The sequence below is a fragment of the Thalassophryne amazonica genome, chromosome 5 (assembly GCF_902500255.1).
Source record: "Thalassophryne amazonica chromosome 5, fThaAma1.1, whole genome shotgun sequence".
NCBI classification, from domain to species: Eukaryota; Metazoa; Chordata; class Actinopteri; order Batrachoidiformes; family Batrachoididae; genus Thalassophryne; species Thalassophryne amazonica.
The window spans coordinates 55,723,237-55,751,157 of NC_047107.1; the positions used below are offsets into that span (position 1 = coordinate 55,723,237).

At 41.7% G+C, this 27,921-nt stretch overlaps 1 protein-coding gene across 2 annotated transcripts in view; it reads left to right on the forward strand.

Annotated features, from left to right (window-relative positions):
• si:ch211-106a19.1 (uncharacterized protein LOC561797 homolog) overlaps positions 1-27,921 on the forward strand; it is a 193,442-nt gene that overhangs the window by 110,624 nt on the left and 54,897 nt on the right. For both annotated transcript variants that reach the window (XM_034170314.1, XM_034170313.1), the window contains one exon: positions 13,800-14,050. In XM_034170314.1, coding sequence (XP_034026205.1) covers positions 13,800-14,050 — 251 coding nt within the window. The remainder of the gene's footprint in view (positions 1-13,799; positions 14,051-27,921) is intronic.

Genomic DNA, 27,921 nt, shown 5'->3' on the forward strand with positions numbered 1-27,921 from the left:
CAAAGTTTAGGGTTGCCACGTGGAATGTGGGCACCCTGAAAGGTAGAGGACCAGAAGTGGTGGAGATGTTGAGGAGAAGGGTTGATCTCTGTGGAGTGCAGAAGCACAGATGGGCTGGTGGCCTCACTGCAAACCAGACCCGGCGCAACAAGGGCAAGAAAACCACCTACAAGTTCTTCTGGAGCACCAACAAGGAAGGTCTTGGTGGGACAGGCATTCTGTTGGCGATGAAGTGGGTGGAGAAGGTTTTCAAAGTCCAGAGGATCTCTGATAGAATTCTGCTTCATCGACTTGTCATCAGCAAAGTGGTCTTTGCTGTGCTTTCCGTGTATGCACCTCAGTCTGGACAGGATGAGGCTGGAAAGGAGTGCCTCTATGACCATTTGCAGAGTGCTGTCGTTAAGATCCCAGCCAGTGAGGTGCTGATCCCCTTGGTGAGTGGAATGGACATGTTGGTGCAGACAGCCGAGGTTTCAGAGACGTTCATGGCGGACATGGCTTTGTCACCTGTAATGCTGCCGGAGAGACGTGTACGCGTTTGGAAACTACAGGATCCAGCCATAGCCAGAGTGTTCCAGGATGCCTTCACTGAGAAGATCGCGGGTGGCAGAAACGTGGAGTCCGAATCGCTGGTGAAAGATACCTGGGCTACGTTGAAGGAACCCCTGCTCGAAAAACCTGCTGAGGTGTGCAGGCACACCAAGAACCACCGTTGGAAAGCAGAAACATGGTGGTGGAGCGAACAGGTCGAGGAGGTTGTTGAAACTAAGCGGGCCAAGTACAAAGCGTACAGGACTCGTTGCAGACCGGGCAAACTCCGTGAGGCTAAGGACGCCAAGATGATCAAAGCAGCAGGAGAGACTGGTGTCAAGCTGACAAAGGAGCTAGCAGAAGAAGTCTTCCAATCCGGAGTTATCCCCCTAGGACTGGGAGGAAAGCATCATCTTGAGCCTCTACAAGGGCAAGGACGATGCCCTGGACCGGGGTAAATTTAGTTCTGGTAACTTTCAGCCCGCTAACTTTTTTTTTTTTTTTTGCTGGTAAAGTGACCAAAGTTTAACAGTCAAAATGTTTGTAAACCCTAAAATCAAACATTTTAATCCCTGTCGTGTGTAGATCAGTGGTTTATGGCAGACTGGCTGCCGCTTGCTGATGACGTCATCATTAAACGCAAGACATGCTTGGCTGGTCGACGCAGGGAGCATTGTGGGTAGTGTATTTCAGGTTCACTTTGGACTTTGCACTGTTACCATCCAGACTAATTTTAACATCATTTTATTTCTTTGTGGCACGGGATAATTTAATTGCTAACACTCGGTGGGAGAGAGGAGATCTCCCGGCGCAGCTGTGAGTGACTTTTCTTCACTGTTTACACACTGTTTTCGATAATCAGGATGCTTTATGTGGAATATTTTCTTCAGAATTTAATGAATCCCACTGAAAGTAACAGGTAAGAATTTATATTTACTACGTGTCTTTTACTCTGCCAATCAATGCATTGATGGATGTATTTCAGTTGTTTAAGCCGCAGGGTTCAAAGCATATGTAAAAAGCAGCTGCTTTTGAAAGTGAAAGTGAAATTGGTTATTAGAAGCCAACAGTGTAATCTGATGTGGCCACGTCTGAATCAATGCTAAAAGTTATCAGTTATCTGTAATAAAGATAAATTTTTTTAGCAGTTTATCGGTTTAGCGTCATAGAAGATAACTTTTCATTTATCGGATTAATGGTTATTGAAGCTGATTTTTTGGTTAGCTGTGCCCACCACTGGATATAATTAATCTCATAATGCATCACTGTCATTAATTCAGTTAAAACTCCTAAGTAGCAGCTACTGACATAGATATGGCAGAGACATACACATCTCAGTTCCATGTTTGATGTGAGGTTGTTTTGACATTTCTGGTCAGCGACTAAATGCAGATGATAACAGCAGCGTCTGCGGGACATATATGTTATATTAATGTACAGTATTTAGTGTCCATATTCTGCATTAAACTGCAAGTATGTTAACATCATTATCTGTATTATAATAGCCAAGTTGCATCTGTATGCAAACAAACAAAACTAATCAAATCAATGACACCAAAGTTTCGCGGGGATCCTTTTGGAGGCGCATGGAGGTGCGCACATCAGATCTTTCTCATGGTTTAATGACAATTGCACATCCCGGTTGGAGGAGAGACGTTTGTCTGACTTGTTATAAACCGTGTCAGGCTTCATTCACACTGTCAGCGCGCACACGTCACAGAGGCTGCTGATCTGCGCTCTTTACTGCGGGGTGGAAAGGAGCACATCCACCTCTGCCAGCTGCGGACTGACTTCTCTGGATCCACTTCAGCTCAGGTGAGCTGCCGAGCTGCTCGGATTTATTCCCGAATGTTGTGTTGTGAAAGTGTAGGAACACGGACCCACAACAGGGGGCGCAATGAATGGACAATGGAGGAAGTAAAAAACAAGATTTACTACTGAAACAAGCACGAGTAGTATAACAAACACAATGTTTAGGGTCGAATCCGCTGGTGTCGTGTGGGCAGGCTCGAAGATAGGAGACGTCCGTCTCAGTCGAACCGGAACCACCCAGATCTCCACTGCCACCGAACCCCGGAAATACTGGAACCGCCAAGTCCCGAATTCCCAGGTGGCCACTGCCTCCGCTCGTCGGATCCGGTACTGCTGGCAGGAGAGAGCAAGAACACACAGGAGTGGATGAACGCACCCAGTACAGAGAGGGGAGAAGCCGCCTCCACCTCTTAGCAAAGTTCAGCAGGAAGGTGAGTACTTATCCAAAGAAGGAGGGTCTCAGTAGTCACCAGTCCTGAAAGGTTTAACAAGTTTATCAATCACAGAATATGCTGCAGAGAATGTTACCTTGGTCTTAGGCGATATCTCGGCACTGAGGTGGAGACGCCGTCCTCCTGATATACCTCGGTGCTGAGTAGAAACAGCTGTGTTTGGTGATGGGTGACAGCTGTCACCCAGATTACTCCCATGATGCGGTAGCACCCTCTGGTGCCTGGAGCCCGCACTCCAGGCAGGGCGCCCTCTGGTGGTGGTGGGCCAGCAGTACCTCCTCTTCAGTGGCCCACACAACATGTTGCTCCTGGTGTGGAAACAAGGATGAAAATTTAAGATAAAACGAATGAGTGATGTTTTTTTGTTTGTTTTAGGGGGTCAAAGCTGTGATCTTTATTGGGACCGCAGACCAGTTATAATGGTAATAGGGGAGGCCGGGGCTGTTTGTAACAGTGTTCAAAGCTGCAGCCATGCTGGTATTTTGATTTCACTTTACACGTTATGAGGATCAGTTCACAGAAGTGAAATATTCTTTGGAGTATTCCACACTCTAAAACAAATTATTTGCTCAGTTTAAAAACAAAAACCCTAAAATAGCAATTTGCATGTTTTTTTAAAGAAATTCTAACTCAGCCACTGAGTACACACAAGACACTTATAGTAAGACAAACCCAAGTTTAGCAACGCATTTAATTAAGTGGTTTTGTATACTTAATTTGCATTGTCCTCTACACTGTTAATTAATTTTAACCAATTTAATTTAAAGGTTTTGGTGTTATTAGTTAGTCCAGTTATTTAATTTAAGTTTTTCAAGCTTCTTTAGTTTGCCTCCATTCCACTCAGTAATGTTCATGCAAAATATTACCTTAATTTTCTCTCGCTCACACACTCTCTCTCACACACACACACACACACACACACACACACACACACACACACACACACACACACACACACACACACACACACACACACACACACTCACTCACTCACTCACTCACTCACACTCTCTCTCTCTCTCTCTCTCTCTCTCTCTCTTTTACACACACACACACACATTTTCTCTCTCTCTCTCTCTCTCTCTCTCTCTCTCTCTCTCTCACACTCTCTTACACACACACACACACACACACACACACACACACACACACACACACACACACACACACACACACACACACACACACACACACACACACACACAAACATTTTCTCTCTCTCTCTCTCTGAAGGTGGTGTGAACATTGTAGTATGTACATAATGTTCTTTTGTCAATTGAAGAATTTTTCCATATTTTGAAAGAGTGTAAATTTGGTGATATTTTCTATTTTGTTAAGGGGGTGTCATTGTGAACCCCAGGATCTGTTTGTCTGAAGATAATGGCAGTGCAGTACAGTTTGGTGTACTATGTGTGTAATTGGTGTCAAATGGTGAAATGTTCTTTGCTCAAGAACTTGAGTGTTGTATTTGATGCTGTTCCTTTCCAAAGTAGAAATGGGGCCTAATATAGCTGTAAATGGTTAACTTTATCTGTAAAACTGCTGATTTTGAGAAGGACATGAAATGATTATTGTGGAATTGTAGTAATTTTCCGACTGTTCACTTAAATGCCTGTACTGGGCTAGGCAAGGGAATCTATTGGCACAGCAGCCCCACCAAGACTGTTTTTCACCAGCTGCCACTGGTTCATACGACTAATATTTGGAGAAGCTAAGGATATGAGCTAACAACACTGAGCAATGGTCCTTGCAAACTGCATTCTAGACTCACACACTATTCCAGCAGGGTGCGGTAAATCATCTTTATATTAAAAGCGTGGGTGCGTGATTTTATTTCTTAAGTTCAATGTAAGTGCATAATATAATTGGAAATATGTTAAAAATACATGGATGACACAAGAAAGTGAAAACATTTATTTCCATTGTGATGCATTTAAAAATCAAATGACAAAATAGAAGTAATAATAATAATAATAAAATAATAATACTGATAATAATGATAATAATAATAATAATAATCATGTGTATATGATAACAACAACCTAAACAATTTATAAATACATTATCACAGTAAATTAACATTAAATAATTACATAATTAACAGGAAATAAAAGGGTTGAGCTCCTCTTCTAAAAATTGTTGAGGTCAGGTTCTAAAAACATTCTGGACTCACACACAATTCCAGCTCATTATACACGCTTTGGTTAATTAATTACCACCCTTGAAAAAGTTTAGATTGTTTGGCGACTGGCGCTACATGGCAGCATAGCACTCTATGATGGCCAGATGTTTACAACCATCCTGAGCCTTCACTGGAAATACATCATCCTGCATGCGTTTAAACCACTGGTTCCAGGGAGAAAACATTAGATGTGCATAGATGTTAGGACTGGTGGTTGCCTGTCTGCACAAGGTCACCGATTACCAGCTTGAATTGTCCCAGGTACAGCATGTTTTAATAGGTAATGTTCTTCAGGTTTTTAAAAGAGAGTGTGTCTGGCAAGCTGTAATTGGAGTCTCTTTGCAACAAATACGCCTTGGTTCATGTGATGGTTTATTTTAAGTGGTGTCTCTTACTGCTGAACTCATTGGCAGAATGAGGCCGAATAATAAGGGCAACACTACATCAGTGTTTCACAGCAAATGGGCTTTTCTTAATTATTAGTGAGTATTAGGATTAGTGATTAGCACTGTCGCCTCACAGCAAGAAGGTCATGGGATCGATTCGCACCTGTGGCCTTTCTGTGTGGAGTTTGCATGTTCTCCATGCATTTGCGTGGGTGCTTCGGTTTCCTCCCACATCTAAAGACATGCAGGATAGGTGGATTGGAAACTTTAAATTGTCCGTAGGCATAGATACAGATCCAGATAATTTATTTGTCATTGTAACAAAGTATAACGAAAGGTAAGATGCAAGCCTTTCAGTGCAAATGTAAACCAGTTTTGACTTTTGGCGCCACAGAGGCTTCTGAGTAAACTTAACGTGAAGCAATCACAAATCCAAAACAACGAACCAGCACTACAAAGATGTCTCACTTACCTTTCACAGTGGCAGTGTAGATCAAACACAAGGCACTTTCAGCCATGGTTTCATTTATAAACAGACTAATTCCAGAGAGTTTATGAACACATTAACAGCAACTGTGTCATTTTTACAAATTGAAAATATCACACTTTTAAAGTAATGTGCTAATTCTGAAGAGCATTAAGCTGACACAAGCGCCAAAATGCATTATGGGAAATCAGACTCGTTTCATCACCCCCCCCCCCCCCCCCCCCAAAAAAAAAAGCATAGAACACTGTCATCTACTGGATGGGAGTGTGAAAAGCAGCCAACATGTTGAGTCACAAACACAATTTTCAGTTTTACAAATGCCTTTTTTAACAAATGGAAAAAAAATACACACATTCATTTGTAAAAACCAACACACAAGACATAAATTACAAATTGGAAATTTGTGGATCACAAAACACGTGCAAATCAGGACCATTTGTAGATCACCTTCTGTGCATTTGCAGGTATTAATGAGACAAATTTAACTCCATAAATAAGTGTCTTTTCACTTAAAAAAAAAAATAAAGGTTTGCATGTACAAGTACATGCTGTCTTTTAAAGCAGACACACTGTTGATCATAATGCATTGCAGCAATGCATTATGGGAGTTCAGGGTTATTATTGTAGTACATGTTAGTTTAGGAGTGTTATTAGTGTTATTTATTTGTTGTGTTTTTATAGTTAAAGGAATGTAGTTAGTTTGGTGAAGTGTTATGTTGTGACCATGAGTGAAAACGACGTTGCGATTTACCTCTTGTGCCACTGTCTGAGCTGCTGTATGTTGAAAGTAAATAACATTTTCTTTTTTCCGGCAGCAGTGGCAGCCGGCCTGCCCCCTTCTGCTGGGGGAGGGCTGAGTTCCTCACGCAAAACACGCTACACAGGAATTAATGTTTGGTTTTAGGGTTTACAAATGTTTTTGACCGTTTGGTCTTACTCACAATGCCAGCAAAGAAATGTTGGCGGACTGAAAGTTAGCAGAACTAAATTTAGCGGAAGTTAATTAATCCGCTGATGGTTTTCAAAATTAGTTGAAAAGGTAATCTGCTAACCAAAAAGTTAGCTTTGCTAATTAGCTGTTAAATGGTAAATGCACTGCATTTATATAGTGCTTTTCCATCTGCATCAGATGCTCAAAGCGCTTTAAAAATTATGCCTCACATTCACCCCAATGTGAGGGATGCTGCCATACAAGGTACTCCCTACACACCGGGAGCAAGTAGGGTATTAATGACCTTGCCCAAGGGCCCTTAGTGATTTTCCGGTCAGGCTGGAATTTGAACCGAGGATCATCTGGTCTCAAGCCCAACGCTTAACCACTAGACCATCACCTCCTGTTGGCGGATTAGTGGAACAGTGCCCACTGATTCTATGTAATATTAATGATGTGTGGAAATTACTTAAAATTGCTGAAAAAAGGTTAGAAAATTATTTATTTTTTTGTGTCGATCTGTGTTCTGTAAAGTAGTGACTTCAGTTTTACTGCCCGAATGCTTTGTTGTGAGAAATATCGCACCATTCGTTGAGCGATTCATTTAGGAGTCTCACTTTCATTAGTCTCAATTTATCCCTTTTTAATTTGCCTCAGATTTTTTCTTCACATCAGATTTTCCATCCTGATATATTCTGTAAGAGCAAATTCATAGAATGGAAATGGGGTTTTTTTTTTCCCCCTCTCAATTTGGTGGGTCACATGACAGTCTCTTTGACATTATATATTCTACTAATATAAGAATATACACAAATGAGATTCATTTCTCTATGGTATACAACATATTCCAGTGTCTCAGATTTCTTTCAACTTGGTCAAGAAATTATTGAATAATCATACTTTCACCCTGGCCGGCATGTTTGTTTCATTTTATTTATATTGTTTGAAATTTTCGCAGAGAAGCGCATGTGGATTAAGAGCAGTTTTTAACATTAATATCTTTAATATGATGCGAGTGCACAAAGCTCTTACTTTGCACCTGATTATTTCCCATCTTTACCTTAACTTTGTAATGAAATTAATTAAGGATCAGACTAGTCAATGCATTTAAACATGTTTCTAAATGGTAAGTGGACTGCATTTATATAGTGCTTTACACCCCAATGTGAGGGTGCTGCCATACAAGGTGCACACTACACACAGGGAACAATAGGGGATTAAATACCTTGCCCAAGGGCAACTGGGTCTAGTGGTCTAGTGGTTAAGTGCCTTAACCACTAGACCATCACCTCCCCTTTCTGTTTGACAAACTGATGGTATTGTTTTCTATCTTGCTTCACAACATCTGGACTGGGATGAACAAATTCATTCAAGTCTGTTATATAAATAGTCTGATCCTCTTCTGTATTTGTTTTGACAAATATTGGTTGTATAAATGTGGGACTGAGTTTGAATAAATGTAACAGCACAGTAATAGCAAGGAAAATGCAGATTTATGGTGAATCTCTCTTGAAAACATTGATCATGCTCACATCGATTTGTATTTATGCCTGGTTGTTAGATGCTAACAAAGATGGTGGCCCTCTGGCAACAGCCAGTGAATGAGCGGATCACCCCGATCCTCCATCTAGTGAGTAAATAGGAATCTTTGTCAGTAACAGTAGTGTGTTTGGACATTTTCTGGTATTGATGTATTTACGATCAGTGGGTTCCCAACTTTTTTCTTTGGAGAGCACCCCATCTCCCAGTTTGTATTTAATACAGACTGCCCCCACCCATGCAAATGCAAGAAAATCAAAGATCTTTTTAATTATAATTGTCTATCCAGTAGGTTATTATGAGTTTATGTAACATGCACTTCTGATTTGACAAGCTTAGACGAGACAAAACCTTGCAAACCCACTGTTATCTTTGTGCGTGGGTTCCCTCTGGGTGTTCGGTCTTCCTCCCACATCCAAAGACATGCAGTTTAGGTGAATTGGAAACTTTATAATTGTCCAGGTCTTCCTTGAAAAAAAGACCTAGATATCAATGGGACTAACCTGGTTAACTAAAAGGTTAAATTTAGATTTAAATCTTTGATGCCACTTAGAGGAGTCTCAGACCCCATCTTGGGAACAAGGGTTTTAGATAATGTGAAAAAGACAAGCAAATTGGAAGTGGTGCCCCAGATTTGTTTGACAAATCTACGTACGATCCCAGACTAAATAAGACTGGTAAACTAGAAACAACAAGCTAGTAGGCAGTGGATCCTGCTTATTCATGTCTTCACAGTATAGATGTATTTAACAAAAGCTTTGTCATGAATATTTAGCATTTTATATCTTGCAATTAATGTCATATAAACAAGTGGTTGTGTCACTCAAGACAAATTTGTCTTTTGATTCATGTGGCAGAAATCTGAAGTGCTTCCTGCCTGCTGCATTCTCAGCTCCCCAAAAAAGCTGTCACAGATTTCTAGGACAATCCCTGCACCCCTTGGCTGGGGGATTTTTATATGTAGACACAACTGGAGACTTGAATTAAATTTGGGACTTTTTTGTGTTAAGACCCCAAGATTTGCTAGGGATTGCAATGGTGTTGCCAGTGTTCAGAGGAGGAGGCGTTTGATCTCTGAGGGCACTCTGAATGTTATCCAAATGAGTCACAGTGCATGGCTTAGTGGAAATCCTGAACTGTATAATATCTGTGAAACTGGGCTGTGATGGAATTGAAGGGGGTCAAAGAGGAATTTTCATAAATCAATCAATCAATCAATTTTTTTATATAGCGCCAAATCACAACAAACAGTTGCCCCAAGGCACTTTATATTGTAAGGTAAGGCCATACAATAATTATGTAAAACCCCAACGGTCAAAACGACCCCCTGTGAGCAAGCACTTGGCTACAGTGGGAAGGAAAAACTCCCTTTTAACAGGAAGAAACCTCCAGCAGAACCAGGCTCAGGGAGGGGCAGTCTTCTGCTGGGACTGGTTGGGGCTGAGGGAGAGAACCAGGAAAAAGACATGCTGTGGAGGGGAGCAGAGATCGATCACTAATGATTAAATGCAGAGTGGTGCATACAGAGCAAAAAGAGAAAGAAACAATGCATCATGGGAACCCCCCAGCAGTCTACGTCTATAGCAGCATAACTAAGGGATGGTTCAGGGTCACCTGATCCAGCCCTAACTATAAGCTTTAGCAAAAAGGAAAGTTTTAAGCCTAATCTTAAAAGTAGAGAGGGTGTCTGTCTCCCTGATCTGAATTGGGAGCTGGTTCCACAGGAGAGGAGCCTGAAAGCTGAAGGCTCTGCCTCCCATTCTACTCTTACAAACCCTAGGAACTACAAGTAAGCCTGCAGTCTGAGAGCGAAGCGCTCTATTGGGGTGATATGGTACTACGAGGTTCCTAAGATAAGATGGGACCTGATTATTCAAAACCTTATAAGTAAGAAGAAGAATTTTAAATTCTATTCTAGAATTAACAGGAAGCCAATGAAGAGAGGCCAATATGGGTGAGATATGCTCTCTCCTTCTAGTCCCCGTCAGTACTCTAGCTGCAGCATTTTGAATTAACTGAAGGCTTTTTAGGGAACTTTTAGGACAACCTGATAATAATGAATTACAATAGTCCAGCCTAGAGGAAATAAATGCATGAATTAGTTTTTCAGCATCACTCTGAGACAAGACCTTTCTGATTTTAGAGATATTGCGTAAATGCAAAAAAGCAGTCCTACATATTTGTTTAATATGCGCTTTGAATGACATATCCTGATCAAAAATGACTCCAAGATTTCTCACAGTATTACTAGAGCTCAGGGTAATGCCATCCAGAGTAAGGATCTGGTTAGACACCATGTTTCTAAGATTTGTGGGGCCAAGTACAATAACTTCAATTTTATCTGAGTTTAAAAGCAGGAAATTAGAGGTCATCCATGTCTTTATGTCTGTAAGACAATCCTGCAGTTTAGCTAATTGGTGTGTGTCCTCTGGCTCCATGGATAGATAAAGCTGGGTATCATCTGCGTAACAATGAAAATTTAAGCAATACCATCTAATAATACTGCCTAAGGGAAGCATGTATAAAGTGAATAAAATTGGTCCTAGCACAGAACCCTGAGCCTGGTTCTGCTGGAGGTTTCTTCCTGTTAAAAGGGAGTTTTTCCTTCCCACTGTAGCCAAGTTCTTGCTCATAGGGGGTCGTTTTGACCGTTGGGGTTTTTCATAATTATTGTATGGCCTTGCCTTACAATATAGAGCGCCTTGGGGCAACTGTTTGTTGTGATTTGGCGCTATATAAAAAAAAAGTTGATTGATTGATTGATCTCCATAATTAACTTTAGTCTGTGAAGAAGATTCCCCATTTACATGAACAAATTGTAATCTATTAGACAAATATGATTCAAACCACCGCAACGCAGTGCCTTTAATACCTATGGCATGCTCTAATCTCTGTAATAAAATTTTATGGTCAACAGTATCAAAAGCAGCACTGAGGTCTAACAGAACAAGCACAGAGATGAGTCCACTGTCCGAGGCCATAAGAAGATCATTTGTAACCTTCACTAATGCTGTTTCTGTACTATGATGAATTCTAAAACCTGACTGAAACTCTTCAAATAGACCATTCCTCTGCAGATGATTAGTTAGCTGTTTTACAACTACCCTTTCAAGAATTTTTGAGAGAAAAGGAAGGTTGGAGATTGGCCTATAATTAGCTAAGATAGCTGGGTCAAGTGATGGCTTTTTAAGTAATGGTTTAATTACTGCCACCTTAAAAGCCTGTGGTACATAGCCAACTAACAAAGATAGATTGATCATATTTAAGATCGAAGCATTAAATAATGGTAGGGCTTCCTTGAGCAGCCTGGTAGGAATGGGGTCTAATAAACATGTTGATGGTTTGGATGAAGTAACTAATGAAAATAACTCAGACAGAACAATCGGAGAGAAAGAGTCTAACCAAAAACCGGCATCACTGAAAGCAGCCAAAGATAACGATACGTCTTTGGGATGCTTATGAGTAATTTTTTCTCTAATAGTTAAAATTTTGTTAGTAAAGAAAGTCATGAAGTCATTACTAGTTAAAGTTAATGGAATACTCAGCTCAATAGAGCTCTGACTCTTTGTCAGCCTGGCTACAGTGCTGAAAAGAAACCTGGGGTTGTTCTTATTTTCTTCAATTAGTGATGAGTAGAAAGATATCCTAGCTTTACGGAGGGCTTTTTTATAGAGCAACAGACTCTTTTTCCAGGCTAAGTGAAGATCTTCTAAATTAGTGAGACGCCATTTCCTCTCCAACTTACGGGTTATCTGCTTTAAGCTACGAGTTTGTGAGTTATACCACGGAGTCAGGCACTTCTGATTTAAAGCTCTCTTTTTCAGAGGAGCTACAGCATCCAAAGTTGTCTTCAATGAGGATGTAAAACTATTGACGAGATACTCTATCTCACTTACAGAGTTTAGGTAGCTACTCTGCACTGTGTTGGTATATGGCATTAGAGAACATAAAGAAGGAATCATATCCTTAAACCTAGTTACAGCGCTTTCTGAAAGACTTCTAGTGTAATGAAACTTATTCCCCACTGCTGGGTAGTCCATCAGAGTAAATGTAAATGTTATTAAGAAATGATCAGACAGAAGGGAGTTTTCAGGGAATACTGTTAAGTCTTCAATTTCCATACCATAAGTCAGAACAAGATCTAAGATATGATTAAAGTGGTGGGTGGACTCATTTACATTTTGAGCAAAGCCAATTGAGTCTAATAATAAATTAAATGCAGTGTTGAGGCTGTCATTCTCAGCATCTGTGTGGATGTTAAAATCGCCCACTATAATTATCTTATCTGAGCTAAGCACTAAGTCAGACAAAAGGTCTGAAAATTCACAGAGAAACTCACAGTAACGACCAGGTGGACGATAGATAATAACAAATAAAACTGGTTTTTGGGACTTCCAATTTGGATGGACAAGACTAAGAGTCAAGCTTTCAAATGAATTAAAGCTCTGTCTGGGTTTTTGATTAATTAGTAAGCTGGAATGGAAGATTGCTGCTAATCCTCTGCCCCGGCCCATGCTACGAGCATTCTGACAGTTAGTGTGACTCGGGGGTGTTGACTCATTTAAACTAACATATTCATCCTGCTGTACCCAGGTTTCTGTAAGGCAGAATAAATCAATATGTTGATCAATTATTATATCATTTACCAACAGGGACTTAGAAGAGAGAGACCTAATGTTTAATAGACCACATTTAACTGTTTTAGTCTGTGGTGCAGTTGAAGGTGCTATATTATTTTTTTTTTTTGAATTTTTATGCTTAAATAGATTTATACATAAATACATTGTGGTGTCTGGTGACCCCCAACCTGCCTACAGAGGAAATGAAGCACCGCATTCCTTCAAACTTACACCACATTCCACTTGGCTTGGTCTTCACAGACAACACACTGTACTGTCCCATTGGGCCGGCTACATGAAGCAGTTCTATGTGTCTGCTCTTCATGCCTGGATGCTGCATATTGGTGGTGCCATGGTTCTGGTGTTCAGTCAGCTCAACCTTGAACCACCAAATTTAAGTGAGTTTGTAAAGGTGGTGAAACAGGGATAGAAAAAGCTGCAAGAATTTCTGTTATTGTGGCTCAATTCTTTCATGTGGGAGACATTGTTCTCCTGCATTTGCAATTATGGGTGTTACTAATCACAAAAGCCACAGTTCTGATCAGATACAGCTTTTAAAGCCACAGATCAAATCATTTGCATGGAGGGATTACTTGGGTTGTTCCCAACATCTGGTGAAAATTTCATGTCAATAGCACCTTTACACATATAGTTATTGAGAAAAATGGTGATGTGTTTAGTATTTATTTTACCCGCAGTACACTCAGCTAAACTGGCAGGTGTCATCACATAGCCTCCATCCACCTCTTAGTTGGTGGAGTTAATAAATATTCAGTATCAAAGTTGTCTTGCTGCTGTTGTCTTTTGTGGCTGGTGTCCACTCTATACATAGTGTGTTTGACCTTTGACCTCTCTTTCAGATGACTCTGGGGATGAGGAGCCTACATGTCAGTCGGACCGCAGTGAGATTCAGGGTACCCTGAAGATACTTGTCAGCAAGCTTGACGATCTCAGCACATGTAATGACCTGATTGCCAAGCATGGAGCAGCTCTGCAACGATCCCTGAGTGAGCTCGAGGGTTTGAAAGTGCCTGTAGAGGGAGGAGAGAAGATTAAGGCAGTCAATGAGCGAGCCACACTCTTTCGCATCACTTCCAATGCTATGATCAATGTAAGTAACTTAGACTGGGCAACATGCTTAGCTAGTGAGGGAGGAGAGAGATGTTACAGTGTGGCAAGATAGACAGGAATCACTAAGCTGCATGTACTGGGCTGGATCTGATGCTGTTAGCAACGTCCATTGTTCAGTGTTGTTAGCTAATATCCGTAGCTTCTCCAAAAATATTAGTCCTATCAACGTTCCATTTTGGCAGCGTTCATCCTTGACCCAAAATACATAAGCATACCAAACGGCAAATGTCAGCTGTTTCTCAGTGAACAAAGTTACACGCATGCACGGAGAGCTTTTTGTCTTTTCCTCATTCTGCCACAAGCAGGTGCTTCTGTTTTTAGACATCCAGAAACAGAGATGTGGCGGAAGATATTAAAGACGGTACACTTGTCAGTCATGGTACCGGCAACATGAAACTTAACTCACTCATGGTAATGACAACATGAGATTTAAATAAACTGCCTAAACCAATTTAACAACCAAAACACAATCAATCAGTAACAATAACATCACTGTTAAACTAACTTGAATCACAGTAACAACATTCAAAACCCAGAACTCCCATGGTGCATTGCAGCACAACATCCTTTGTTTACTAGACATTATTGACGCAAATCTAACTCCATACCTTTGAGCTGAGCCCCTGCAAACGGCTGCACTGCATGTCAGCATCAATGTAATTCATAAAGAACACAGGATGTCTCATTTTGGGAGGAAAAAAAGGTTTTAGTCTATTGTAGTCTGTTGTTTGGAAAGGGGTCAGAATCAGACAACTTTATTTATCCCCGGAGGGCAGTTCAGTATAGGTGTCATTTGATTTAAAATGGTGATTCCCTTTGAAGTTATTCATTCTGACCGGACTCTAACTTGACTTGTCAGGGAGTGGCGCAGTGTTTGGAGCTGTGTGAAGGGAACGGACGGCGATTCTCGTTTCTTGCTCGCAACAAGACAAGAGTCCCAGTCAGTGACTTTAATCCACACAAAAGTGACTCATGATTGACATCTTTAAATGGCTTTGAGAGGGGTTAAGAAGCGGACTTGCCACTTCTGAAAAGCAGCGAAGCAGAGAACCAACGAAGCAGTGGGTCAGAGCACTGCTTCAGGCTTAAAGCAGAGCTGCACTTCAAAAGCAAAATTACTGACCTGCTGCAGAGTCTGTAATCAACGTAGAGAAATGATCATTTTCCTGATAAAACACCCTCAAAAACAACGGTCGCTCTGAAGGACCGATAAAGGAATCGTTAAGCAAAAAGGCTATGGTGGATCAAATAATTTCTTAACGATTCTTGAAAAGAACCGGTTCTCGATACCCAACCCTAAGTGGGCATCAGTTAATTATTCTCAGACTTTTAAGTTAACACACGCTTCGTTTATTCAATTTCCATGATAAGGATTTAAATTATTTCCAGACATCATTTTCCAAAACAAGGGTGTCTTACGTGGACAACCATTTCTGTCTGGATGCGATGATGAATCCACCTGAAAGGATGCAACAGGTCAGATTAAGACTTTTGATTTACTCTGTGTGCTATGATGCAAACGTAATGCCAACTGCCACATCTATTGATAATCCACCAAGACAAAAAAAAGGTGTATTAAATTACACCGTTACCAAAAATAACATCATTAATTATGAGCAGCTGAGGTTAGAGAGGTTGGGTTATGTGCATAGTTTCACAAATGTTCTGTACGTTCAGACCAAACCCATCAGGCCTCAGTCGGGTGTCCAGAATCTAATTTGCAAGGACATGCAGTCATTTTGACAACTTCTCTGTCCTCCTGTCCTAAAATGCACTGCAGATTCTGGACAGATGCTGTGTATGTGAGAGAAATCAGTTCTTCTTTACTGCCGGACACAGTCCTGGATGTTACATGCGGTCAACGAGGAATGCCGAAACACTTTACGCTGTCAACTTCAGTTTGAACTGATCTGAATCATTATAATCCCTATGCTTTCTGCTGTTTTGAGCTGTTGTGTTGGAACCAAGATCCCACAATGCAGCGAGTGATTCAAGATGTGCAAATCTCTCTATGGCAGCCTAGTTTGTACATACACTTTAATTCTTCCAGGCAGTTTTTCCTCACCACTGTTGCAAATATGTTTGCTCAGGGGGTGGGAAAGGTTTGACGTTAGCCTTGTGAAGTGCCGTGGGGCAACTGTCTTGTGATTTAGTGCAATTTAAATAAATTGAGTTGAATTGAATTATTTTAATTCCAGTTGTAATGGTGGTGCTTGGAAAGCCAGATATTTTCTGAAGTGGTACTTATTGTAAAAAGATTGAGAATCACTGACCTAGGGCAACACGGTGGCTGACTAGTACTGTTACCTCTCAGCTATAAGGCCCTAGATTCACTTCTGCCCTGGTCCTTTCTGTGTAGAGTTTGCATGTTCTCCCCATGTTTGTGTGGGTTCCCTCCAGGTGCTACGCTTCCTTCCAATTCCAAAGACATGCACGTTAGGTGAACTGTAAACTTTAAATTTACTGTAGGTGTCCATGAGTGTGATTGAGTTTGTTTATCGATCTGTTGGCCCTGCTATAGATTGACGATACGTCCAGGGTGTACTACGCCTCTTGCCAAATGACTTCAGCCCACTTTGTCTCTTACCTGGAATAAGGAGATTTAGAAAAATGATGAAATGAATGAATCATATGAACTAAACTAACAGAAGTTTGGTTTAACTAACAAAATGTGACCAAATTTAAGAATAATTTTTGTCTGAATGTGTTTTGATCTGATTATTAGTGTTGATGGCGGTCTGTCCTCCTAAATTTTATTAGCTTTATGTTACAGAAGCAATGGCCCAGAGTTGAGGGAAAGCTGATGTCGTGCAGGCATGACACCAGATATGATTACAGGAATAGCCCTATGCCCTCCTCCAACTGTAGACCCTCCTCCCTGCCTGCAGGATGAATGTCATAGCTTTCTGGACTGCAGTTAGGCAGACGCGTGCTTACTAAAGCCAGACAATCACACTAGGTTTGTCTTCTTCTTGTTGGTGTGATTTGCTGAATGTTTAGTCTTGCGTGAGAGAAAGCTTTGTTTGATTTTTAATGCATGTCTGCAAAATCTGTCTGACTGTTGAGAGTGAAATTATTTCAAACTAGCTATGTTCCACATCAATTATGTCAATACTGCTTGATGAAGGACTTGAGCCTCAGCTTTGTAGGACAACAGTCTTCTGCTATTTGAAAATAATGAGCCCTTTGTTGGTCGGCTTCCATGTTTTTTATTAATTGGTTGGTGCAAGTGAAACTTACTGGTCAGTCAATAAACAGTCCCTTTGGGATTATGTAAGTCATTAAAAGACCATTAGGTTGGCTGAGAACAAGTTTCTAATGAGGGAAAAAGTGCTGTTACAAAGTCCTTGTTGGAATTTTTGGACTTTTAAATTGTTCTCTTCTAATAGACAGTAGCAGATGGTTCAGGCATTTTGCTTTCTGCAGCTGTGAGTTCAACCACTGTAAAGGTGTTTACTTTGCTCTGAAATGTAAATGTCGTCTTTGTGTGCTGATTCCAAAGAATTAAGTTATGTATGTAAGGAAGGAATGGTGGAAACAGGGAGTGGCTGATATATGAGTGAGGAAATAATAGCAATGTGCATGCTGAATCTGACCCTAGTCTGGCAGGTTTTTACTGTAGTTCATTGAAAGCTGATGTAAAGCCGTGGTTCCACCAAATAATGTATAGTGAATAATGAGCCATTCAGCATGTTTTTTGTGTTTTTTTTGGTGTGTGGGGGGGGGGGGGGGTTGGTTAACAACCCCAATTCCAATGAAGTTGGGACATTGTGTAAAATGTAAATGAAAACAGAATACAATTATTTGCAAATCTTCTTCAACCTATATTCAATTGAATGCACCACAAAGACAAGATATATAATGTTCAAACTCATAAATGTAATTGTTTTTGTGCAAATATTTTCTCATTTTGAAATGGATGCCTGCAACACATTTCAAAAAAGCTGGGACAGTGGTATGTTTACCACTGTGTTAAATCAAATCAAATCAATTTTATTTATATAGCGCCAGATCCCAACAAACAGTTGCCCCAAAGCGCCTTATATTGTACGGCAAGGCCATACAATAATTACGGAAAAACCCCAACGGTCAAAACGACCCCCTGTGAGCAAGCACTTGGCAACAGTGGGAAGGAAAAACTCCCTTTTAACAGGAAACCTCCAGCAGAACCAGGCTCAGGGAAGGGCAGTCTTCTGCTGGGACTGGTTGGGGCTGAGGGAGAGAACCAGGAAAAAGACATGCTGTGGAGGGGAGCAGAGATCAGTCACTAATGATTAAATGCAGAGTGGTGCATACAGAGCAAAAAGAGAAAGAAACACTCAGTGCATCATGGGAACCCCCCAGCAGTCTAAGTCTATAGCAGCATAACTAAGGGATGGTTCAGGGTCACCTGATCCAGCCCTAACTATAAGCTTTAGCAAAAAGGAAAGTTTTAAGCCTAATCTTAAAAGTAGAGAGGGTGTCTGTCTCCCTGATCTGAATTGGGAGCTGGTTCCACAGGAGAGGAGCCTGAAAGCTGAAGGCTCTGCCTCCCATTCTACTCTTACAAACCCTAGGAACTACAAGTAAGCCTGCAGTCTGAGAGCGAAGCGCTCTATTGGGGTGATATGGTACTATGAGGTCCCTAAGATAAGATGGGACCTGATTATTCAAAACCTTATAAGTAAGAAGAAGAATTTTAAATTCTATTCTAGAATTAACAGGAAGCCAATGAAGAGAGGCCAATATAGGTGAGATATGCTCTCTCCTTCTAGTCCCTGTTAGCACTCTAGCTGCAGCATTTTGAATTAACTGAAGGCTTTTCAGGGAACTTTTAGGACAACCTGATAATAATGAATTACAATAGTCCAGCCTAGAGGAAATAAATGCATGAATTAGTTTTTCAGCATCACTCTGAGACAAGACCTTTCTAATTTTAGAGATATTGCGCAAATGCAAAAAAGCAGTCCTACATATTTGTTTAATATGCGCATTGAATGACATATCCTGATCAAAAATGACTCCAAGATTTCTCACAGTATTACTAGAGGTCAGGGTAATGCCATCCAGAGTAAGGAGAGTAAGTTAGACACCATGTTTCTAAGATTTGTGGGGCCAAGTACAATAACTTCAGTTTTATCTGAGTTTAAAAGCAGGAAATTAGAGGTCATCCATGTCTTTATGTCTGTAAGACAATCCTGCAGTTTAGCTAATTGGTGTGTGTCCTCTGGCTTCATGGATAGATAAAGCTGGTTATCATCTGTGTAACAATGAAAATTTAAGCAATGCCGTCTAATAATACTGCCTAAGGGAAACATGTATAAAGTGAATAAAATTGGTCCTAGCACAGAACCTTGTGGAACTCCATAATTAACCTTAGTCTGTGAAGAAGATTCCCCATTTACATGAACAAATTGTAATCTATTAGATAAATATGATTCAAACCACTGCAGCGCAGTGCCTTTAATACCTATGGCATGCTGTAATCTCTGTAATAAAAGTTTATGGTCAACAGTATCAAAAGCAGCACTGAGGTCTAACAGAACAAGCACAGAGATGAGTCCACTGTCTGAGGCCATAAGAAGATCATTTGTAACCTTCACTAATGCTGTTTCTGTACTATGATGAATTCTAAAACCTGACTGAAACTCTTCAAATAGACCATTCCTCTGCAGATGATCAGTTAGCTGTTTTACAACTACCCTTTCAAGAATTTTTGAGAGAAAAGGAAGGTTGGAGATTGGCCTATAATTAGCTAAGATAGCTGGGTCAAGTGATGGCTTTTTAAGTAATGGTTTAATTACTGCCACCTTAAAAGCCTGTGGTACATAGCCAAATAATAAAGATAGATTTATCATATTTAAGATCGAAGCATTAATTAATGGAAGGGCTTCCTTGAGCAGCCTGGTAGGAATGGGGTCTAATAGACATGTTGATGGTTTGGAGGAAGTAACTAATGAAAATAACTCAGACAGAACAATCAGAGAGAAAGAGTCTAACCAAATACCGGCATTACTGAGCAGCCAAAGATAACGATACGTCTTTGGGATGGTTATGAGTAATTTTTTCTCTAATAGTTAAAATTTTATTAGCAAAGAAAGTCATGAAGTCATTGCTAGTTAAAGTTAAAGGAATACTCGGCTCAATAGAGCTCTGACTCTTTGTCAGCCTGGCTACAGTGCTGAAAAGAAACCTGGGGTTGTTCTTATTTTCTTCAAATAGTGATGAGTAGTAAGATGTCCTAGCTTTACGGAGGGCTTTTTTATAGAGCAACAGACTCTTTTTCCAGGCTAAGTGAAGATCTTCTAAATTAGTGAGACGCCATTTCCTCTCCAACTTATGGGTTATCTGCTTTAAGCTGCGAGTTTGTGAGTTATACCACGGAGTCAGGCACTTCTGATTTAAAGCTCTCTTTTTCAGAGGAGCTACAGCATCCAAAGTTGTCTTCAATGAGGATGTAAAACTATTGACGAGATACTCTATCTCACTTAGCTACTCTGCACTGTGTTGGTATATGGCATTAGAGAACATAAAGAAGGAATCATATCCTTAAACCTAGTTACAGCGCTTTCTGAAAGACTTCTAGTGTAATGAAACTTATTCCCCACTGCTGGGTAGTCCATCAGAGTAAATGTAAATGTTATTAAGAAATGATCAGACAGAAGGGAGTTTTCAGGGAATACTGTTAAGTCTTCAATTTCCATACCATAAGTCAGAACAAGATCTAAGATATGATTAAAGTGGTGGGTGGACTCATTTACATTTTGAGCAAAGCCAATTGAGTCTAATAATAAATTAAATGCAGTGTTGAGGCTGTCATTCTCAGCATCTGTGTGGATGTTAAAATCGCCCACTATAATTATCTTATCTGAGCTAAGCACTAAGTCAGACAAAAGGTCTGAAAATTCACAGAGAAAATCACAGTAACGAACAGGTGGACAATAGATAATAAAAAATAAAACTGGTTTTTGGGACTTCCAATTTGGATGGACAAGACTAAGAGTCAAGCTTTCAAATGAATTAAAGCTCTGTCTGGGTTTTTGATTAATTAATAAGCTGGAATGGAAGATTGCTGCTAATCCTCCGCCTCGGCCCATGCTACGAGCATTCTGGCAGTTAGTGTGATTCGGGGGTGTTGACTCATTTAAACTAACATATTCATCCTGCTGTAACCAGGTTTCTGTAAGGCAGAATAAATCAATATTTTGATCAATTATATCATTTACTAACAGGGACTTAGAAGAGAGAGACCTAATGTTTAATAGACCACATTTAACTGTTTTAGTCTGTGGTGCAGTTGAAGGTGCTATATTATTTTTTCTTTTTGAATTTTATGCTTAAATTGATTTTTACTGGTTATTGGTGGTCTGGGAGCAGGCACCGTCTCTACGGGGATGGGGTAATGAGGGGATGGCAGGGGGGAGAGAAGCTGCAGAGAGGTGTGTAAGACTACAACTCTGCTTCCTGGTCCCAACCCTGGATAGTCACGGGTTGGAGGATTTAAGAAAATTGGCTAGATTTCTAGAAATGAGAGCTGCTCCATCCAAAGTGGGATGGATGCCATCTCTCCTAACAAGACCAGGTTTTTCCCAGAAGCTTTGCCAATTATCTATGAAGCCCACCTCATTTTTTGGACACCACTCAGACAGCCAGCAATTCAAGGAGAACATGCGGCTAAACATGTCATTCCCGGTCTGATTGGGGAGGGGCCCAGAGAAAACTACAGAGTCCGACATTGTTTTTGCAAAGTTACACACCGATTCAATGTTAATTTTAGTCACCTCCGATTGGCGTAACCGGGTGTCATTACTGCCGACGTGAATTACAATCTTACCAAATTTACGCTTAGCCTTAGCCAGCAGTTTCAAATTTCCTTCATTGTCGCCTGCTCTGGCCCCCGGAATACAATTGACTATGGTTGCTGGTGTCGCTAACTTCACATTTCTCAAAACAGAGTCGCCAATAACCAGAGTTTGATCCTCGGCGGGTGTGTCGCCGAGTGGGGAAAAATGGTTAGAAATGTGAACGGGTTGGCGGTGTACACGGGGCTTCTGTTTAGGGCTACGCTTCCTCCTCACAGTCACCCAGCCGGCCTGCTTTCCCGGCTGCTCGGGATCTGCTGTAAGGGAACTAATGGTGGCTAAGCTACCTTGGTCCACACTGACTACAGGGGCCTGGCTAGCTGTAGAATTTTCCACGGTGCGGAGCCGAGTTTCCAATTTGCCCAGCCTGGCCTCCAAAGCTACGAATAAGCTACACTTATTACAAGTACCATTACTGCTAAAGGAGGCCGAGGAATAACTAAACATTTTACACCCAGAGCAGAAAAGTGCAGGAGAGACAGGAGAAGCCGCCATGCTAAATCGGCTAAGAGCTAGTAGCTGCGCTAAGCTAGCGGATTCCTAAAAACACACAAAGTGAATAATGTGTAAATAATTTAGAGGTGATTCAGCAGAGGGAGTGCTTTAGTTAAGGCACGTGAAGATTACACTGTGAAACAAATCATTATCTAGTTAACTAGATCAATCTAACTGCGCAGATTAAACAGCTAACAGATACAGCAAAACACCGCTGTGCTCCGGAACAGGAAGTGATACAATACCGCAGTGAGAGCCAACCACCAGTAGAGGCAAGCATCTACTGGTCACCTCTACATCACCTTTCCTTCTAACAACACTCAATAAGTGTTTGGGAACTGAGGACACTAATTGTTGAAGCTTTGTAGATGGAATTCTTCCCCATTCTGGCTTTATGTACGACTTCAGTTGTTCAACAGTCCGGGGTCTCCGTTGTCGTATTTTGCGCTTCATAATGCGCCACACATTTTCAATGGGTGACAGGTCTGGACTGCAGACAGGCCAGTCTAGTACCCGCACTCTTTAACTACGAAGCCACACTGTTGTAACACATGCAGAATGTGGCTTGGCATTGTCTTGCTGAAATGAGCAGGGACATCCCTGAAAAAGATGTTGCTTGGATGGCAGCATGTGTTGCTCCAAAACCTGGATGTACCTTTCAGCATTGATGATGCCATGACAGATGTGTAAGTTGCCCATGCCATGGGCACTGACACACCCCCATGCCATCACAGATGCTGGCCTTTTTACTTTGCGCTGGTAACAATCTGGATTGTCTTTTTCCTCTTTTGTCTGGAGGACACAGCGTCCATGATTTCCAAAATCAATTTGAAATGTGGACTCATCAGACCACAGCACACTTTTCCACTTTGCGTCTGTCCATTTTAAAATGAGCTCAAGCCCAGAGAAGGCGACGGCATTTCTGGATGTTGTTGATGCATGGCTTTTGCTTTGCATGGTAGAGTTTTAACTTGCACTTGTAGATGTAGTGACAGATTGTGTTAACTGACGATGGTTTTCTGAAGTGTTCTTGAGTCCACACAGTAAGATCCTTTACACAATGATGTCGGTTTTTAATGCAATGCCGCCTGAGGGAGCGAAGGTCACGGGCATTCAGTGTTGGTTTTCAGCCTTCAGCCTGTAGAAAGTTCTCCAGATTCTCTGAATCTTCTGACTATATTATGGACTGTAGATGATGGAATCCCTAAATTCCTTGCAATTGAATGTTGAGAAACATTGTTCTTAAACTGTTGGACTATTTTTTTCACGCAGTTGTTCACAAACTGGTGATTCCTCGCCCCATCTTTGCTTGTGAACGGCTGAGCCTTTTGGGGATGCTCCTTTCATACCCAATCATGACACTCACAATTCGTGTCCTCAGTTTCCAAACGCTTATTGAGTGTTGTTAGAAAGAAAGGTGATGTAACACAGTGGTAAACATACCACTGTCCCAGCTTTTTTAAAATGTGTTGTAGGCATCCATTTCAAAATGAGCAAATATTTGCATAAAAACAATAAAGTTTATCACTTTCAATATTAAATATCTTGTCTTTGTGGTGTATTCAATTGAATATAGGTTGAAGAGGATTTTCAAATCATTGTATCCATCCATCCATCCATCCATTTTCTTCCGCTTTATCCGGAGTCGGGTCGCGGGGGCAGCAGCTCAAGCAAAGTCGCCCAGACCTCCTGATCCACACACACCTCCCCCAGCTCCTCCGGGGGAACCCCAAGGCGTTCCCAAGCCAGCCGAGAGATGTAATCCTTCCAGCGTGTCCTGGGTCTTCCCCGGGGCCTCCTCCCAATGGGATGTGCCCGGAACACCTCTCCAGCAAGGCGTCCAGGGGGCATCCGGAAAAGGTGCCCAAGCCACCTCAACTGACTCCTTTTGACGTGGAGGAGCAGCGGCTCGACTCCGAGCTCCTCCCGAGTGACCGAGCTCCTCACCCTATCTCTAAGGGAGCGCCCAGCCACCCTGCGGAGGAAACTCATCTCGGCCGCTTGTACCCGCAATCTTGTTCTTTCGGTCATGAGCCAGATCTCATGACCATAGGTGAGGATTTTAACGTAGATCGATCGGTAAATCGAGAGCTTTGCCCCCCTACTCAGCTCTCTCTTCACCACGACGGTCCGATACAGCGACCGCATCACTGCAGACGCTGCACCGATCCGTCTATCGATCTCACGCTCCATCCGTCCCTCACTCGTGAACAAGACCCCGAGATACTTAAACTCCTTCACTTGAGGCAAGGACACTCCACCGACCTGAAGAGGGCAAAGCACCTTTTTCCGGTCGAGAACCATGCCCTCGGATTTCGAGGTGCTGATTTTCATCCCGGACGCCTCACACTCGGCTGCAAAATGCCCCAGTGCACGCTGAAGGTCCTGATTTGATGAAGCCAACAGAACCACATCGTCCGCAAACAGCAGAGACGAGATTCTGTGGTTCCCAAACCAGACCCCCTCTACACCCTGGCTGCGCCTAGAAATTCTGTCCATAAAAATAATGAACAGAACCGGTGACAAAGGGCAGCCCTGATGGAGGCCAACGTGCACTGGAAACAGGTTTGACTTACTACCAGCAATGCGATCCATGCTCCTGCTGTGGTCGTACAGGGACCGGATAGCCCTTATCAAAGGACCCCGGACCCCGTACTCCCAGAGCACTCCCCACAGGGTGCCCCGAGGGACACGGTCGAACGCCTTCTCCAGATCCACAAAACACATGTGGATTGGTTGGGCGAACTCCCATGAACCCTCGAGCACCCGATGGAGTGTGTAGAGCTGGTCCAGTGTGCTGCGACCAGGACGAAAACCACACTGCTCCTCCTGAATCCGAGGTTCGACCATCGGTCGAATTCTCCTCTCCAGTACTCTGGAATAGACCTTACCGGGGATGCTGAGGAGTGTGATCCCCCTATAGTTGGAACACACCCTCCGGTCCCTCTTCTTAAACAGAGGGACCACCACCCCAGCGAGGTGACATTCCACGTCCCAACAGCCAGTGGCTGTGAGCATGGACCGGGCCGCCGGGCCACCCGCCCTCGACCGCCACCCAATCCTTTCTGCACCCGACCCCCATGGCCCCCTCTGCAGGTGGTGAACCCACAAGAGGGCGGGCCCACGTTGCTCCTTCGGGCTGAGCCCGGCCGGGCCCCATGGGCTAATCATTGTATTCTGTTTTTATTTACATTTCACACAATGTCCCAACTTCATTGGAATTGGGGTTGTAGTACAAGTCCAGTTATTCAACTATCGTAGGAGAATAATGGCTCTGAGAGGCTCTTAGAGGCAGAATATTTGGCTAAATGGGCTCATCTCTGAGTGTGGCACTAATTTCAAGAAGGTCAAAATTTAGCGACAACAGCATGGGGCAGATGGGTGCGAGTTACTACTATGACAAACGAGGATTTTAAGGCCCGGTCACACGGCACTTAATAAAGGGCAACGAAGTCCAAATGAATCAAGAAATCTGGACTTTTGTTGGCATCGTTTAACCTTTGCGCAGTTTTGTTCCTGCAGCTGACTGTTGAAAAATTTGAACGAATGCCACCGAAAACCTCAATTTGTCCATATTTCATTTTGTTGTCATTCTTGACGGTTTCTTATCATTTGCTTAGTTTTTGTAAGGTTAACGTCTAACTTGACTTCATTCGACCAGCTGAATGTTTTCATACAGTGCAGAAGCTGGTTTCTGAGTGCTGCTGCCGCTGTGTTCATGTACTGTCAGAAATTACAGGGCAAACTCAGCCTGTTTGCTTGGATTTTTTATTTATTTATTTTTTTTATCTGAGTGGGGGGTCAGCGTCACTGAGCTCAGACACCTTATATAGGCCAGTATTAATCTTTTGTGTGGATACAATGAATTATTTTACCAAAAATAAAATGAAAACCACGCTCCTGCCACAAGCAACTGCTGAATTTGAAACAACAAAAAGCTGTGTAATTTACGACAGTACTTGAATGCAGCAGCAGCAATTGCCTCCTGCATGTGCTTATTATTCTTTATTAAATATAACAATATGAGTGTAGGAATGACAATCCAACCCTTGTGTACATGTGACAACAGGTCAACGATTCAGATGTTTATATAACAGTTGTTCTGAAAGGCAGAATTCATGTTGTGGATCAGTGACAGCACATGGGGAGTTAATGCACAGCGTTTACATGGACTGATCAATTTACTGCTCTGACAATATATTCAGACTTATTTTTATTCCCCCTTTTGACAGTTTTCTGTTATAAATCAATATATATGGCTTAGTAACGTAATACAGGGATACAGCAGCCTTTTTTGTTTTTGTTTTGTAAAAATGAGGCATCTTTTGAATGTTGAGCTAGCGCTTCAGTTTTTTTTAATTGGAGCAAGACAGAGCGTGCAGCGCATCGTCATTCTGAACCAGACAGTGAGGATTCTGATGATGAACGAGAGGATCCCTCTGTTGTTCTGGATGAGCAACCAGAGCAAGTGGATCCACCGAAGTGTGCACAGAGCTCCACAGTGGGATGGATTGCGCACGTCTACTTCCAAGTTCTCCAGGACTCAGGCGCTACAGAGCTCCGTCTCAGCACCGAGTCCTGGAACACAGAACAGGATGCAGACACAACACTGCTCCAGCAGTGGCTCCAGGTGCATTTTGTTTAAAGCGTGGAGATCAATGCTAGTTTCAGTTTCATTTTGTTCCTCTTTTGTTCCTTTTGTGCTCTTGATTCGCAAAAGTCAAAAACTGATTCATCCACCTTTTTTGATGATTTGTGACTTTTTTTTTCAATTGAATACACCACAAAGACAAGATATTTAATTTAATCAAACTGATAAACTTTATTGTTTTTGTTCAAATGGTAAGGTTAGTCCTTACTGGCGTAAAGTGCCTTGATTCGACTTTCTTGTGATCTGGTACTATATAAATATAATTATAAGTGAATAGTATATTGATGTGTATGTCTGTATGTCGACATGTAGTAGTGAATTTGTATTTATGTAAATATGACTGATTAGAATTGTTGGACTTGTACTAGCAGGTGTGGGCGCTAATAAGCTTTGCTTCAGCCCACACCCTTTCGGACTCACTAGTTTTGTCTGTGTTTGTTTGTGGAATTGTTCATTTTTTTCTATTTGAATATTTTGTGTGCCGAATAAAAAAACTTTGTCACTTTGTCACAAAAAATATTTGCTCACCACACACATGCCTCTAGGACCATCCGTGCACCTGGCAGCTACAAGGACCTCAGAGGCTTAGCCCTCTTGCGCACAATTTCACCTGCTTTGTGCGCCGTATGCTGAATTGTTTTGTAGCAGATTAATCATTTTCTGTCAGAGCTTTTATGTTGAAAACACCTCTAATTGCTTCTGGAATCACAGAGGACGGTGTCATCTGGCCCCTTTTTGTCCCTCTTTCTCCTGCTCCATGAAGTGGAGAACATATTTTGGAACTGCATAAAGGTAACTATTTTTTTGTTGTAATGGCTTGGTAAACCAGTTGCAAGTTCATTCCTTCTTTATAGACTGCTGTAA